Below are 18,264 nucleotides of genomic sequence, written 5' to 3' on the forward strand. Positions count from 1 at the left end.
GTGTTGGTCCCTCGAATAGGGAACTATTTCTGCCCATTCTCCAAAGGAGAGTTGGCGGCAGAAGAAAATTAAGAGACTTGTTGAAAACCTTATGGGAAATGAATAATAAACTTCCACTTGCTACATCGCTGCCTGTGATTACTTAAGATGCGATGATTCTCAGGGTTTAAACGTTAAGGGCGTTAGGGCTGCCAACATTTTGGAGGAGTTTCCGCCACAGAATTGTTTGGACTGTTGGGCTGTTTATTTTTAGAATAACTCATCCATTCTTTAATTAATTCATTCAGACTACAAAAGTGGTGAATACTTACCACCAACCAGCCACTGTGCTGGGTGTGACTAAAGTGGTGAGCAGGCCAGTTACAGTTGCTGCCCCCCATGGGGCTTCTCCACCCATGGGGGCAACTCACATTTGAATGCAGTTGGATGCAATTTGTAGTCTAGGGTTGGGTTAGCCAGTTAAAATATCTGCAGAGACCCAGCAGGTAATGTCAGTGGGGGAGATGGGCTAGATAGGCCGATGGGAAGTGGGGGAGAGATTCTGACAACCAGGACAACCAGGACAACATGTACCATGCCTATGGCGAGAGATACTACTGAACTCGAGTGGGTTGTAAATGATGGAAATGGGCCCGATGTTGCCACATCTTTCTGTCTTTAAAGAAAAACTAGAAAATCTGGATTCTGATGTGAAATGCCTTGATTTTTAGAAGTTGGCTTCTAAAGCAATATTGAAATAACAATAACAACACCAACAAAAAAAACACAGTGTGGGCCAAAAGTGTCCAGGCCAAGCAAAGCACATCTGTGGGTTGGCTTTATCCCAAGAGTTGCAAGTGTATGACTTCTGATCTAGAAATTCTACCAGTAAAACGATTATTTTCATGTTTAAAAACTGTATTACATGACAGCCTTCTTGTTCATATGACCAACTGAATTAGTAGGAACCCCTTTACAAATACAGAACCGCTGAAAATAATATATAATCTTCCCATAATCCCAAATGAAAGATACAGAGTTAAGAACAAAGGATAGAAAGGGAAATTTCCATGATCAGAAGAGAATAGGGAACACAAATCCATAGAATTAAGCTTCACATGGTGGCAAGAAGATGCAGAGGGCATTCAAACTGGGTTAAGATTTGGAGGACGGGGTCTGGTGTCTTCATGCCTATAAATACGGGAGATATGGCCTTGGTCCCATGTGAAGCAAGAAGTGAATGCTGAGATCTTGCATAAAATGAACACCCTCAAAGGGCTTCATACTCATTAAAAGAGAGAGAGAGAGTAGAAAAACTCTGCCCCGTGGCGAAGAAGAGTGGCAAGAAATCTTGCTATCTTTCTTAGGCTCTAAGTGTGGGTAAAAAATATATCATCTATGAGAAACTGAATCTGAAAGCCTGTTACCCATGTAGGTATAAGTTCTCAAATTACATTTCCTAAATATGGAAACCCTAAACTTAGACATTAACATAAAAATTGATCTAGGACTCTAGAATCCCAAAAGCTCCCCCCCCAAGAAACAAAATATAGGGTCATACTCATAATTGATGGCATATGGGGCTCCTTTAGAAAGATGCTCTCCCCTAAAAATGAACTTTGAATAACAACATTAGAAACACAAAGAGTTAATCCATGGAGGAGACTCAGCAGAGACAATAAATTGGAGAATTAATACCCAAAGGTATAGGAATAATAAAACCATCTGAAGGAGATTAAATAAGTATGTATAACAAAAGAACCAATGGAGGAGTTCAGAACTATAGTAAGGAGGAAAAAGAACAGGCCGATTTAGAAGCCACTAGATAGGGCTTTTAGAAATGGTGAGTATATTGTTGAAACTGGAATTGGATAAATAGTATATTGAACACAACTGAAGAGAGAATTAGTGAAGTAGAAAATTGATCTGAGGAAACCACACAGATTTCACCACTGAGAGATAAAGAAAATATGGAAGAAGGTAAAGGGACAAAATGGATGAAGTGAGACTGTTAAGTGCATAATCAATAGAAATTCTTGAAGATGAGAGAACTTTCATAGAGAGACTGGGAAAGATGAGGCAGTGGTCAAACAGATGAGGAATTAGGATTTGCCACAGTTGAAGGAAGAATTGTACTGAGTCCCAAGCAGAGAATTCATATAAATCATATCTAGACAATTACAATGATGCTGAGAAACACCAAAGACAAAGAACAAAAGGAAAACAGAACGAAAGATAAGACAGATAACAGGTGAAGGAGTGACCATTAAACTATAAGGATACCTCCTGTTGGTAACAATGAAGAGCAAAGGACACTGGAATACTATCTTTGAAGTGCTGAGGGAAAATATCTGTCCACTTAGAATTCTGTACATTCCCAGCTAAACTTAGTTTTCAGAATGTGGATAAAATAAACTGAGTGAGGATGAAATAGATTGAGGGTAAAATAAACTGAGAGAGTTTGTTTATCATCATCAAAGAATATTAAAAGATGCATTTCCAGGAGGGAGATTTGGGATGCAAGAAGGAGCAATAAGCAAGGAAATGGTAAATATGAATATAATATTAATCTGTACTGCAAACAAATCATTGAGAATAGTAACTTATTTGGGGTCTTAAAAGCAAGTAAACAATAACATGAAAAATCAAAAGTTCTGTTTATAAATTAAAATACTTTAAGATCCTTGTATTCCCAGAATGAGAATGGAGATTCTGATTTCTTCAGATCCATCTTGTAGTTTGTGAATTCTTTGTACTTTGTTAAGTCCAGTATGAATGTTAAAAATTAAAATCAATACTAAAGGATAGAAAGGAGGTAATGGAAATAAAAAGTAAACATGGAAAATATCTTAATCCTACAGAAAGCAGTCAAAAAGAAAAAAAAAGCAAAGAAAAAAATGGCAAATAATGCGCATACGCACACAAAGAAGGAAACAAGCCCAGGAATGTCAGTTATAAAGTAAGTATAATTCACCTGTTAAAAGAGAGATTCTCAGATTGAACAACAAGAAAAAAAATGTAGCTATTTGATGTTTATAACAGATATACCTAAAATCTAATTACAATTATATGCAAAAATCCTCAACAAACTATTAGCAAATCAAAACAAGCAATGTATAAAAAGTAATTATACACCATAATCAAGTGGAATTTATTCCAGGTATGCAAGGCTGGTTCAACATTTGAAAATCAATCAATGTATCCTTACCATATTGACAAGGTAAAAAAGAAAAATCCCATGATCATATCAACTGATGGATAAAAAGCATTTAACAAAATCTAACATTTATAATAAAAACACAACAAGTCAGGAATAGAGAGAAATTATCTTAACTTGATAATGAGCATCTGCCAAAAACCTACAGCCAGGCTCCTAGGTGGCTCAGTCGGTTAAGTGTCTACCTTTGGCTCAGGTCATGATCCTGGAGTCCCAGAATCGAGTCCCACTTCAGACTCCCTGATGAGCAGGGAGTCTGCTTCTCCCTCTGCCCTTCACCCTACTTGTGCTCTCTCTTAACTTGCTCTGTCTCTCTCAAATAAATGAAATCTTTTAAAAAAATTTTTTTAAAACAAACAAAACAAAACAAAACCCTGCAGCTTACATCTTACTTAATAGTGAAAGACTGAATACTTCTCCTAAAACCAGGAACAAGGCAAGGATATCTGCTCTCATTCTCTTATTCAACATAGTTCTGGAAGTTATAGACACTGCAATGAGGCAAGAAAAAGAAATTAAAGGCATGAAAATTGGAAAGGAAAAAATAAAACTGTTTCTATTTCCAAATGACTTGTCTATGTATAAGATCCCAAGGAATCTAAAACAAAACAAAACAAAACAAAAAAAGCAAATGCTAGAACTAGTAAGTGAATTAAGCATGGCAGATACAAGGCCAAAACCCCCAAATGGATACAATTTGTAAGCACTCAAAGAAAAGGAAATGCCTATACACTTTAAAAAACATGTACAATATTTGTATACTAAAATTGCACAAGGCTGATGAAAGAAATCAAGAAATAACTACATAAATGGAGAGACATACTATGTCCAGGGATTGGAAGACTGAATATGTTAAAGATACCAGTAATCTCCAAATCGATCTATAGGTTTAATGTAATTCCTATCAAAATCCCAGCATGTTTTTTCTTTGTAGGCATAGAACAACCTTGTTCTAAAATCTATATGGACAACCATAAAATTTATATGGAAACCTAACTAAAACAATTGCGGAAAAGAGGTCTAAAATGGGAGTAATCACTCTCCCAGATACTAACGCTTACTATATAACTACAATAATCAAGACAATGTCATATTAGCAGAGGGATAAACACATAGATCAATGGAACAAAATACAGAACCCAGAAATCAACTCAGCAGTAGAACCCAGCAGTTCCACTCTTGGGTATTTATCTCAGAGAAATAAAAGCTTATCTCTACACAAACACTCCTATATGAATGTGTATAGCAGCTTTATTTGTAATAACAGGAAACAACCCAGATATCTTTTCCTAGGTGAATAGTTAAACAAAAGGTGCTACACACATACCATGGAATACTACTCAGCAATAAAAGGAAACTATTGATACATAAAACAACTCAGATGGATCTCTAAGGAATTGTGCTGAGTAAGAAAAGCCAATTCCCAAAGGTGATATAATATAAAATTCCATTTATATAATCTTCAAATGAAAAATTTTCTAAATGGAGAACAGATTAGTGGCTGAGAGTTTAGGGATGGGTGAGAAGAGAGGGGCAGAGATGTGGATATGATTATAAAATGCCAACATGAAGGATTCTTATGGTAATGCCACTGTTCAGTATCTTGAATGTGGTGGTGGATACACAAACCTAAACATGTGATAAAATTCCATACAACTACACACACACACACACACACACACACACACACACACACACAAAGTATACATGATGCTGGGGAAATCTGAACGAAATCAGTGGAATACATTAATGTCCATATCCCAGCTGTGATACTGCACTATAGTCTCATAAAATGTTACTATTGGGAGAAATGGAGTACAGGGTACACAAAATCTGTTATTTCTTACAACTGCATGTGAATCTACAAGTATCTCAATTTACAAAAACTATTCTATATACAATAAAAAAAATGTGAACCTCAACAATGTGACCATTGAAAACTTCCTTTATAGTTGTGGGAATTGTAATTTACTCACAGAATAATGCCTGTTGAATGACTCATTTAAAAAAATATAATTACACAAAAAGATCGAAAATGAGTGGGAAAAAAGCTCTATGACGCAAACACTAATCAGAATAAAACTGATATAGTAATATTAATATCAGCCAAATTAATCTTGATCATGGATGAACATTATTACAGATAAAGAGGGTCATTAATGATGAAAGAAATAATTCACTGGGAGCATTTAACAGTCCTTTACTTGTATTACTTAAACAACATAGCTTTGAACGATGCAAAGCAGAAATTAAGAATAAAGGAGAAAGTGACAATCCACGATCTTAGTTGTCAGGGTTGTTTAAAGCATTTTTCTCAGTAACTGATACACCAAGGAGCCAAAATAGTTGCAGAAAGAATATGTGAATAACATATGTAGCACCCTTTAACCATCAATTATGGAAATGGATGCACATTATCCCAAGGACATATGGAACATTTATAAAAACCAATCACATACTGGGCTGCAAAGGAAGATTCAAAATACCAAAGAATTGATACCTTGGAGCATGGGCTAGTCATCTACAGCCAGGAGGCCAAATCCAGCCTGCCATCTGTTTTTGCAAATAAACTGTTATTGGAGCACAGCCATACCCATTCATTTACATATTGTCTATGGCTGCTCTCGCACTACAGTGGCGGAGCTGGTTGGTTGCAACAGAGAATATATTAACCACAAAATTTAAAATATTTACTATTGTCCTTTTACAGAAAAAGTTTGCTGACCCCCACCTTGGAGAATGGGTTCTTGGAACACAAAGCAATGTTAGAAATCAGTAACACCCACAGAGAAATAAATATTTAGAAATTAAAAATCACACTTCTAAGTAACTTAAAGATCAAAGAAGAAAGTCTAAATGGAGCTAACAGAATATATCAGTGTCTAACATTGCAATGTACATGTCAAATGATGAAATGCAGATCACAAGGAACTCAGGAAAATTTTAGCCTTAAAATGTTAATCATAGAATATAAGAAAAATCGAAAATTATGTGCCTAACATTCAGCTCAAGAAGCCAGAAGAGAATGGCTAACTGATTTGTTACAGGAGTGCCAAGACAGTTCTATAGGGGAAAAACTAATCTTTTCAACAAATGGTGCTGGAAAAACTAGATATCCACAAGCAAAAGAATAAAACTAGACCCCTACCTCAACACCATATGCAAAAATTAACTCAAAATGATTAAAGACTTAAATATAAGCACCAAAACTATAGAGCTGTAGATATAAATAGATAAAGCGTAGATATAAACATAATTATAAATCTTTGTGAAGTTGGATTAGGCTGTAATTTCTAAAATATGGCACAAAAGCATAAGAAACAAAAGAAAAAATGGATAAATGTAAAACTTTTATGCTTCAAAGGATACTATTGTAAAAATGAAACAACAACCTACAGAATAAGAGAAAATATTTATAAATCATATGTCTGATAAGGGTCTGGTATCCAGAATAGACAAAGAATAATTATAGCAGTAAAAAGACAGCCCAATGAAGAAATAGACAAAGGATTTGAATACACATTTCTCCAAAGAAGATATGCAAATGACTAATAAGAACATGAAGGGATGTTTGGCATCATTAGTCATTCGGGAAATGCAAATCAGAACCACAACGAGATGCCAGTTCACACCCATTAGGATGGCTAGAACTAACAAGCTTGACAGTAACAAGTGTTGACAAGTATTTGGAGACACTAGAACCCTGACACATTGCTGATGGGAATGTAAAATGGTGCAGCTGCTTTGGAAAGCAGTCTGCTAGTTCTTCAAAAGTTTAAATATAAAGTTACTACATGACCCAACAATTCCAGTCTGTGGCATATACCCAAGAGAACTGAAAACATATGTGCACACAAAAATGTGTACGTTAATGTTCATAACAGTATTATTCGTGATAGCCGAAAAGTAGAAACAACCCAGATGTCCATCAGCTGAGAAATGGATAAACAAATGTGGTAGATCCATGCAATGGAATATTATCTGGCCATAAAATGTGATGAAGTACTGCTGATAAATGCTACGACCCAGACAAAACTTGAAAACATGCTAAGTAAAAGAAACCAGACACAAAATGCCATATATTGCATATGAAATGCCTTGTCTAGGCAAATCCATAGAAACAGAAAGTGGATTACTGGTGCCCAAGGACTGGGGCAGGGGCTAGAAATGGGGAGTGGCTGCTAATAGGTTTCTTTTGGGGGTGATGAAAATGTTGGGGAGTTCTATAGTGGTGATGGTTGCACAACTTTGTGAATAGACTAAAAACCACCAAATTGCATACTGTAAAAGAATGTCTGTTATGGTGTGTGAGTTATATCTCCAGTTTTTAAAAAAGAAAAGAAGATAGAAAGGAAATATCAGAATAAAATAAGTGAAATGGAAGTAATAAAATAAGTGAAATGGAAGTAATAAAATAAATTAAATTAATGAATAATAAAAAGTGAAAGGGATCTACAAAATCAAAAGCTGATTTTTAGGGAAAAGATATAGAAACTGAAGCGAAAATCCTCCAAGTGAGAATAATGAGGGAATCTAAGCAAGGAGACTGAAAACAAAAACTGACGTCTGAACGATGACTGAAATGAACATGGATTCGGTTATGAGTGTGCCATAGGTTCGAGCGATTCTGCCCCACCTGTCTATCTCCACTATTTCCGGGGCCACACCTTGAACACAGAACCTTAACAGGGCCTCCACTTCTTTTCCACATCCCTCCCTTAAAGGTCCAGCTGTGCTGACAGACTGGGAAGAGCTGGGGGTTTTATGAGGCTCTGCTTTTTCCAGGGTTTATCTTGCAACGAGTTTGTTTTGCCAGCATCACAGACTGGTTCACTTTGTCAGACTGGCCAAATTATTTTCAACATTTGGAACATTGATGTGAGGGCAGGGGATTGGCTCAGTAGGTTCCCTCAGAGGTTCCCAGCACCGAGAAGAGAGCACATCCCTGACTCAGCTCCATCCCAAAGGATGCCTTGTTGGGGCCTGGTTGATTCTGGGGATCTCGGGCTGCAGTTGAGCCCCACAGGGCCTTGTTCAAGGCTTCCAACAAGCCAGCCTGCTTCCATCATAGCCCTGGCACCCTTCCTAACACCCAGGGGTTCAAAACCCTGAGCAGACCAAATACCCCTGTTAGAATACATGTTCTTAACCCCTTCTTTGTGGATTCATGGATAATATAGTCTTAACCAGAACATACAGAAGGAATTAAAGCAGAGTAAATGGCAGCGTGTCTCTCTTGCAGATGGCGAGGAGAACGCTATGCTTTTGCTCAGCCCCAGGACCTCGGATGCCAGATCTGAGACCTTTTCTCCCCGTGTCCGAAGAGCCACAACCTCGAGGACAGAGAGAATATGGCCTGGAGGAGTCATCCCCTACGTCATCGGAGGGAACTTCACTGGTCAGTAATCCCAGAGGAGGCCTCCTCTAGGGCTGGGGGCTTTGTCTCCCTAGGTTGACAGTGTCCTCCCCGGGGTGGGGCAGATGCTGGGGCACGGCAGTCCTACCTGCTAATGCTCCATGATGCCCTCAGGGCTGGTGCACTAAGCCTGGCAAAACTGCGGTCTCTGCTGGGGCTGTGTCCTCAAAGGTGGTCACCTAGTCCGCAAGCCTTCATGCAGGGGGCGACATATGATCCTGGTCTTGGAATAGAGACACGGTTTGCACAATGGGTAGGTGAGCAAAGCCCTCCAGGCAGAAGGCAGCTGTGAGCAACCACACAGGGTGGCTGACCTGTCTTCTGCGTGGGTGCACACCCTGCCCCGGTCCCCACCCCTGCAGCAATACCAAGGTAAGCAGAGTGGGCCGTTAGAGGTGGCCAGTCCTGGCTGTGGTGCTTGCCAGCAGTACACCCTGGGGCAAGTGACTTAACCTTGCCAGGCCTCAGTCCCTCTTGTGTAAGTGGGGATGATTATATTTTCTAGTCCATACGGTTGTTTTGAGAATTAAATGAGTTAATTTAGATAAAGCACTTGAATAGTGCCTGGCCCATAGTAATCAGTAATTATGTGCTACTGGTATTATTATCTTTAAAATATGTATGTCAGCCAGTAGCTTCCCATCACTGCTAGTGAAACTGAAACTCCTGACCATGGCCTCTGAGGCCCTCCTCCAGGCAGCCCTTGCCCCCTGTCCCACCCAGTCTCCTACCCTGCTCCTGCTCTCTTCTCCCCAGTCCCTGTGTGCTGGCCTCACAGGCACCTTTCCCTTCTGGAACATGCCCAGCTCATTCCTACCTTAACACACCTGCACCAGCCCTCTGTCTGCCTAGAACATTCTTTGCCCAGACCTTCTCATGGCTTCTTCTTATCACTGCCATCTCAGATCAGATGACATGTCCCCAGAAAGGTCTTCTTTGCCTCCCTGATACCCCCGATATCCCCACTGGCCACTTGCTCTCAGCACCCCACTTTCTTCTAGTCTTACAGTACTTCCCATTACCTGAAATGCTTTGACTTTTATTTTTGTTATGCCTGTTTTTTGTCTCTGCCCAAGCACTGTGGGTGCAGGGATCCTTTTTTTTCTGTCTTGTTTTCGTTCCTATACCTCCAACACCTAGAATAGTGCAGGGGCGCGTAGTAGATGGTCAACAGTTATGCCCACCGCAGGCCTGTGGCCAGTGTTAGTCGAATGCCTCAGTGAAAAGCCACAGAGAGCTGCCTCTTCCAGGCTCTCAATTCTGACCGCGTGCACAAGTCTGCCTCGTCTCTGCGGCTCTGTGGCTTCTATGAGAGGCAGTTGATGAGGCAGATGTCCCCAAGCCACGGAAAACCACTGATGAGTAAAGGCGCTGTGAAGATGTGGACGAGAGGACCTGGGAGCTGGCCGAGAGCATGGAGCGCCTCCAGGCCTTCCCTTCTGTCTCCCCCAGGCGGCATCACTCCCATGCCATCAACCCAGGGCTTTCTCGTGCTGGATACTTGATTAGGTGCTGGTGATAAAAAGATGACCAAGACTTCACCTGCCCTCAAGGAGCTCCTAGTCCTGCTAGGAGAGAAAGCAGTGTGCCTAAAGAATTGAAACACTGGAATTTTAACCAGCTACTCACTTTTGTTCCCTGGCGCTTAACCACGTTCTTTCAGATCTGGTGTGCTTTTCTGACCAAAGATTTATATAACCTTCATCAAAGTTAACTAATTTTATATAGAAAACTTTCTTAACATTGGTGGTTTTGTTGTTCTGTAATGAATGGGATTGCTGTTTAGGTGAATGAGCTATAAACGATTTAAACTAAAAAATATCAAGACGTAAAAAAAAAAAAATGGACAGCTCAGTTACTCTTTATTCTGTATGTATGTTTTTGGGGACCATATGACCTCACACCCATGTCTTCCAGACTATGATGGAAGCCTCCCCAGTGCTTTGTTTGTTTTTGGCAACGAGGTCATTCTAGAACTCAGACCCCACCCCCAACTGTCTTTTGTATTCCCCAAACAACTATTTTTCTAGATCCTTCTCATTGTTTCTAGCAAAATCAAAATAGTTCTCTTTATCTCAGATTGATAGATTTTTTTCTTTTAAAGAATACTTATTGACTGTAAGTAACTATTAGCCAGAGCTTACAACTACTCTGTTCTTGCTCCCAGACGTATTGTTCTGTTTTTCAACACATTTCCACTTAAGGAAATATGAAGACATGTTCAGAGAAAGTATGAAATCCACCCGTTTTCAAAGGCCTTGTAGAAAATGAGGCTCAAGGATCCACCAGAAAACACTGCAGCCCCATGCAAAAGTAGCATGAATGTACATGAAAACAAATTTTTAGAGCATATGGGCCCACGCTTCTATAGATATAAAATAAAATAAGGCTGCAGAGTGCAGTGCTGGTGAGCCGCTTCAAAAGCCTAAACTTTTCAAGTTGAATAATCTGGGTAAGGTCTGTGTGTGTGTGTGTGTGTGTGTGTGTGTGTGTGTGTAAGTTTAGAAAAAGTACTCTCCATTCAGAGGAAAAGCTGGAGAGCCTGGGATATTCTGAAAATCTATGTTTACGCTCTTTTCCATTCACACACTCTTCCTCTCTGAGTTTTGGTAATTCAGGAAAGTTACATTCTTCGCAAGGGAAATCCTTATTCCTAGTGCATTTCTTTTCTGGGTCACCCAGCGCTCATGGGAACAAGCATCGTTGTAAGTCAGCATGCCTTATGGCATCTGAGGGAGGCATGGACCCATCAGTCCATCGGGGCAGTGACGAGACCTGCCCTGTCATTTCAGGAAGCCAGAGGGCCATTTTTAAGCAGGCCATGAGACACTGGGAGAAGCACACCTGTGTGACCTTCATAGAAAGGACCGATGAGGAGAGCTTTATCGTGTTCAGTTATAGAACCTGTGGGTAAGTACGCACGAGCAAGGCCACAAGCACAGTCAGAGCCAGACAAATCCGATGGCTCACGAGTGCTGTATTTTCTCTGTAAAACCAAGTATTTCCAAAGAGTTGTGATAAATAATAGCCTAGGGTTTGTCAGAAACTCCCCTCCCCCCAGTGAACTCACAATCCAGTGACAAAGTAGGCGGGTCATGAAGAAGACTCTAGAAAGGCTAGGGGTCTGGATCTTCTGTCATGGGAGCGATTGAAGGAATTGGGGGTGTTTCATGTGGAGAAGTGGGTCTGAACCAATTGGAGGTCAGCAATCCTACTGAGAATCTGACAAAGCTATGGCTTCCTCATGACAGATATACATTTATGCAAAAATTCTGCATGTAATTTTATCGTCTCCATGGGCTAACAGACTTCCTCCAGAAAATATAAACAAGAAGATGCGTGCATTATAACTAAACTTATCTGTTATGCCAGGAAATGTAAGTGTGATGTACTGTCCTACTGAAAGACAAAGTTTCCCATACTGGTTCAACTACTTCAACCCAACTACATAGCATATGCATAAAATGACTACTGAAGAGAATGAAAGAGGAAAGAAGGCACACAGGCAAACGCTAACAACAACAAAACGTTGGGATCATAATTTTAGTTATAGACAAGGCCTTTTTTTGTTTCATTCCTGTTTTGTTTTGTTTTTAAAGTCAGAAAGTGTTTTTAAAAAAAGGTGAGACACTTTATAATGAGAAAGAGTCCAAGCTACAGTGAGAATATAACCGTCATAAATCTTCATGCACCAAACAGCATAGCATTCAGAGTCATAAAACCAGCCCCAGGGAATTCAAGGGGAAATCAACAGAAACACCACCAGCAGGCAACTTTATTTCATTTCTGTCAACCCAAGGAGATCAATGTCAAGTTCACCAAAAAATAAGTAGAGATTTATAGAGGATTAGAAAAATATAACTAATAGAGTTGATCCAATGGGTCTATTAGATTCTGCAATCTGATAACACATCTTTTCTTTTTAAGTGTGTATTGAACATTTATAGACATTGTCCATCTATTAAGCATGAAGAACACCTCAGTGGACTCTCAAAGGCAGAAATAGCATTAACATATTCTCTGATTGCAAAGCAATGAGACTGGACGTCATAACAAGAAAGTAGAATAAACACCCCTGCATTACTTAGCAAGTTAAAAGCTCCATTTTTTTGTTTGTACAACTCTTAGTTCATAAAGAAATCAGGATTAATATTACAAGATATCTAGATAATAAAAGCCCTACAATTCTAAGGTGAAGAGATATGGCTAAAGCTGCATATGTCATAAGTCATAAATCTTTATGAATATATATATATTCATAATATATACATACGAATATATGAATATATACATATATATCAGGAATAAGTCGAAGATGTTCATGATCACCACAATTATTTTACACATTTTGGGGAATGGTAGCTAACATAATTAGATAAGGAAATACACACAGTGAGTATCGGCAGGAATAAGGCAATGTTTACATTGTTTGAAGTTAATGTGACATGTACCCAAAACCGCAAAAGCAGTTGAGAAACTATTAGAAACAAAAGGAGACCCTGTTAAGGTGACTGATTACAAATGTAATAAACAAAAAATTAATTTCCTTATAATGAAATAATTTGATAGGCTTTTATAATGAGGGAAAATATCACTTTAATAGAAACATAATAAATAATATATCTAAGAATAAACTTAATAAAATTGCAAAAATATGCCAGACCTGTAGGAAGATAATGCTAAAATTCTAAGGAAACCTAAAAAAATAAAGTAAAAATGGAAATGCTTACCACTTCCTGGTATCGGGATGCTCAACATACTAAAGATGTCAGAACTCCCTAAAATAACCCATAAATGCAAGCCATTGTGATTAAACATCTACATTTATGTATATGTAAGTATATGTGTATATATGTTTTTAGAACTTAAACAAATGATACTAGAGTTTATCTGGAGGAATGACCATGTAGAAATAACCAACAGAGAAGGAGAGAGACAGAAGCAGAGGCAGAGAGAGAGGGAGAGAAAGAGAGGAGGGTGGAGAGAGAGAGAGACAGAGAGCACAGGGACAGAGGGATGGAAGTAGGGTGGGGATTATGGGAAGAGGTCTGATGGTCTATTTAAACATCTAGGGTTTAAAATGCAAGTGAAGATGATAATAAGACCATTTGGAAGGTAACAAAGGAGTCTAAAATGAATATACCTATACACAAATTTAGGTAGCATTTTAAATGAGTGAGAGAAAGCTGAGTTAGTCATTTGGGATACTTTAATATTGGGGTAGAGAGGTCGTTGTGAAAAAAATAAAGCTGGATTCCTACCTCACTTCTTAACATCAACATGATTCTAGCTGAATCAAAGATGTAAACATTTTTTAAAGGAAAAAGAAAGAAAATAAATGAAAAAAGAAATTTAAAAAGTATTAGAAGAAACAAGAGTGGATTTTACTTATAATCTCTTGGCCTAGAGTTGCCCTTTCTAAGCAGGACATAAGAAAATGAAGACATTACCTACATTGAAATTTTAAAATTCTATATGGTGAAAACAAAACCAAAACAACACATAAACAAACAAACGAAAACCCAAATGAGAAATAAAGTGAGAAATTCACAAAGCGTTCTTACGTATCAATAATAAAAAGATGGACCTCAAGAGAACATAGGGAGATGATGGGATCACATAGTTCACAAGAAAGAAAAATACAAATGTCATATAAAACATGGAAAACTGTCCAATCCCGATATAGTGCAATACCATTTTTCACCTACCAGTTGACAAAAAGAACTTGATAAAACCAGTGTTGGCCAGGTTGTGGGGAAATAAGGCTCTTAAATATATTATTAGTGGGCATATAAGTAGACATATGTTTGCAATTTGGTAGTGTCTACTGAAATCTCAAATGCGTATACCCCTTTCTCTATCAATCCCAATGCCTAGGAATTTACCCTGCCATGAACAAGAGTCCAACCATTTCTTTGTTTTGCTTGTTGTTATTTGTTTGTTTGTTTTCTCTTCCTCTCTCATGAGGCTTTGTTTAAATAGTAAAAATTAGAATCAACCTGAATGTACACTAATAGGAGCCTGATTAAATGAAATTTAGTACTATGTTACTTTGAAAAGAATGGTCTATATGCGCTGTTATAAAAAGATCTCAAAATCAAGGAAGTAAAAAGGTAAAAATGAAGGACAGTGTACATAGAGCATTTGGTAATTAAAAAAATATGTATATCTAATTTTTCTGAAGGGTGCCCAAGACTCTATTAACAATGGTTATCTTTAGATAAAGAGATCAGAGGGGTGAGAGACTTAATACTTCAAACTTTTGAACATGTATTTCTTTTAAAGACTTATTTATTTGAGAGAGAGAGAGAATAGGGGAAGGGGCAGAGGGACAGAGAGAATCTGGAGCAGACTCCACGCTGAGTGTGGAGCCTGACGTGGGGCTTGATCTCACGACTCTGCGATCACGACCTGAACTAAAACCAAGAGTCAGGGCATTTAGCCAACTGAGACACCAGGTGCCCCTGATCATGTATTTTTTTAATGTTTGATAGAGGTTATCTGGGTGATAAAGGTGGTGGGATTGTGGACCATTTTAATTTTTTTTCTTATACCTTTCAGTATTAGGAATAATATATAATAATATATTAGGAATAAATGTTATTTGAAAAAATAATTGTACCCAGAAGGGGAATCATTTCCAAGGCTCCTCTGATGAGGGTACTGAGACTCATGCTTTACAGAAACTCAGCTGACACCTTTCATTATCGCTTTTCCTTGTCATTCAAGATGACCCAGCAGGGCACTTGGAGGTAAAGGGATTGGAAAGGGTATGCGCTTTATTTCAGGAATCTAGGCCTTATCTTGCTTTGGGTTCTCCAGTGGATCCATGACCACCAAAATGGCGAACCATTTTTTTTAAAGATTTTATTTATTTATTTGATAGAGAGAGAGCACAAGTAGACAGAGCAACAGGCAGAGGGAGAGGAGAAGCAGGCGCCCCACCGAGCTGGGAGCCCCAATGCAGAACTCGATCCCAGGACCCTGGGATCATGACCTAAGCTGAAGGCAGATGCTTAACCGACTGAGCCATCCAGGCGCCAAAGGGAATTTCTGTATTGGTAGGGAACTTGGACAATGAAAGTGCTTTCAGCTCTGAAAGTCTGTTTCTTTTACACACACACACATTGGGGGGGGCATTAGACTCTTCCTATTCTCTGACCTGCTGATCTGGTATTTCTGCAACTGTCCAGCTGTTGTTCCTATGTTGGGCGCCGAGGAGGAGGCCCGCAGGCCATATCCATTGGGAAAAACTGTGACAAGTTTGGCATTGTAGCGCACGAGTTGGGCCATGTGGTTGGGTTCTGGCATGAACACACCCGGCCAGACAGAGACCAGCATGTCACCATCATCAGAGAAAACATCCAACCAGGTAAGGAACCAGTATGGAGTCTGGAAGCCACCGGCCAGGAGGGTGGCACCCACCGGGGCAGACAGGTGTGAAGGAGAGGGGTTTCAGGGAGCCAACCAATGCTCATGTGTTAATTAAGGAGGCAGTGACCCTATCCTGCAGGCGTTTGTCATGAGCACTGCCACTGTCATCTGTGGCCCTTCCTGGGAGGTGTTCTTGCCATAGCTTGTAGGTTACAGCAGGAATGAATGACTTTTCACGTTGTGAAGGGCAATGTTCCTAACAGGAACAGAATGGACCGGAACCTTGTTGCAGCATCAAAGCTGAGAAGCCAAAAAAGGAGTTCTCCTGGTTGCTTTTATAAGAGTCCCTTTTGCTGACTTCAGCAGCACGTCTTTTTGAAGCTGAAATACAATTAGGACACGAGTCCATGTAAATGCAGTATTTCTGCCTGGGAATGTTCTGCCCCAAGGCAGATAGAGTGTCCAAATTAAAACAAAACAAAACAAAAAACCCCCAAACTTCTCATGTTAAATAATTTTATATAGAAGTCCATAATGAGCATGAAAGTAGCTGACCGAATAATTTGGTTGCCTTAAAATGCTTCCGAGAGTCTGAATTGTGAATTATTTGGGATTGAACTTAACTCTTTGATTTTTCTTTTGTTCTTTCAGTAGCAACATGAGAGATTTATTTGTTTTTTAAGTTTCTGAGCAATCAGATCGATAACGAGCCTGTCTACAAACTTAGTATAACGGTTTCCAGTGGCACTTGGGGAGGGGTCATTGGGTGGAGGGGTTGGGAGAACCTAGGGCTGTTCGAAGTTTCACATTTCCAGTCTGTTAAAAACGAGAACCACCACAACCCTGCTATTTGATTGGGCCAACCGAGCTCTCAGAAGTTGCTATGGGCCCTCCTTCTCCCCCTCTGCCTCCTTTCAGGTACCTGCCTTGGTTTTCAAAGGCCTTAACAGAGTGTTGTGTCACAGGTCAGGAGTATAATTTCTTAAAAATGGAAGCTGGGGAAGTGAGCTCTCTGGGAGAGACGTACGACTTTGACAGCATCATGCACTACGCCCGGAACACCTTCTCAAGGTCGGAATCTATGCTTCTGCCTCATCTGTGTTTTATTGTGGCTGCCGCAGGCGTGGGTCGGATTCCTGGAGGTCTGCGGAGAGTGGGTCTCTGCATGCTCCTCGCACAGTTGGCCTGTCTGTCCTTGAAATACAGTGGCCTCTGGGCTGCAGTGAAATATAATCTAATCAGGTTCCCGCTAATAAGATTGAATCCCATTGTGAAGCTGGTGTTCCATCATGCCCTAATGTCACAAGCAGCAAACTGGAAAGGGGAAATTATCGAGAGGTTGGCCGGGATAATAACTTAGGGGCTCTGTGTTAAATTTCCAGGGGGTGGGGGAGCCTTCTAAAGCACGTCCTTGATGTAAGCCTGGTGGCACTTACCGATTCTCTCAAAGAGGTGTGGTTTATTGGCAGCTAGACTGTATGAGAGCTGGGAGGGTTGTAAATCATGGATTCATTTTTGAGGTGAAGAAAATGAGGCTCCAGCCAGCTTGAGGGCACACAGGTAGCTGGGGTCGGAGTGAGAACAAAGATCCAGGTTTCCTGCCTTCTGGTCACGCTTGATGGTAGCCGGTGTACCCAAGTATGGCCAGGCCGGTGATTTACAGCTGGCATCGGCAGGATCTGTTTTGATGAGTTATTGCTGTGCTGGACTGGGTGTTAAGTATTTCCAAAATTGCCCTTCCTTCTAGACCATATGAATGTTTTGTATAAAGAAGTTTTCTCTCACTAGTCCCAGTGTTGTGGGTCTCTCCACCCTTGAGTTAGAGGAGACACAGGGCAAATATTTTCTCTCTTCACACTTTCTTCTCAGTTTCCTCTTAAAACTAGCTTGTTTGCTTTTTATTTATCTATTTGATCACTGAAAAAAAAAAGATTTGAAATGGGTCCCAGTGTATACATGGGACAAACAAGAAACAAATAAATGAGGAAACTTGAGGATGGGGAGGGGAAAGTAAGGGTAGAGAGCTACACTGAAGCTTGGAATCAACTGACTATTCAGAATACATGCCATAAAGTCATGTACATTTTGGTGGGATTGGCAGCAAATCCTGCCTGTGCTTCTTAGCAGTTATAGCAAAGACGGAAACGATCCATTTCATGAGTTGCTATGTCCGTAAAGATCAAAAGAAACCACTCTTTCAGGAGACACACCACTCTTGGGAGTGAATGGGGAACTGTGTACCCAGGGCTCATTGGCTCTTGGGTAGGGCTCCTGGAAG

The 18,264-nt window shown here is 39.8% G+C and overlaps 1 protein-coding gene across 1 annotated transcript in view; it reads left to right on the top strand.

Moving 5' to 3' along the window:
• The window catches only part of TLL2 (tolloid like 2), a 119,290-nt gene that overhangs the window by 57,601 nt on the left and 43,425 nt on the right, over window positions 1-18,264 (top strand). The window contains exons 4-7 of the mRNA XM_040624553.1: window positions 8,439-8,594; window positions 11,405-11,522; window positions 15,806-15,984; window positions 16,952-17,057. Coding sequence (XP_040480487.1) covers window positions 8,439-8,594; window positions 11,405-11,522; window positions 15,806-15,984; window positions 16,952-17,057 — 559 coding nt within the window. The remainder of the gene's footprint in view (window positions 1-8,438; window positions 8,595-11,404; window positions 11,523-15,805; window positions 15,985-16,951; window positions 17,058-18,264) is intronic.

The sequence above is a fragment of the Ursus maritimus genome, unplaced genomic scaffold, assembly GCF_017311325.1.
Source record: "Ursus maritimus isolate PB19 unplaced genomic scaffold, ASM1731132v1 scaffold_7, whole genome shotgun sequence".
In the NCBI taxonomy this organism is placed as follows: Eukaryota; Metazoa; Chordata; class Mammalia; order Carnivora; family Ursidae; genus Ursus; species Ursus maritimus.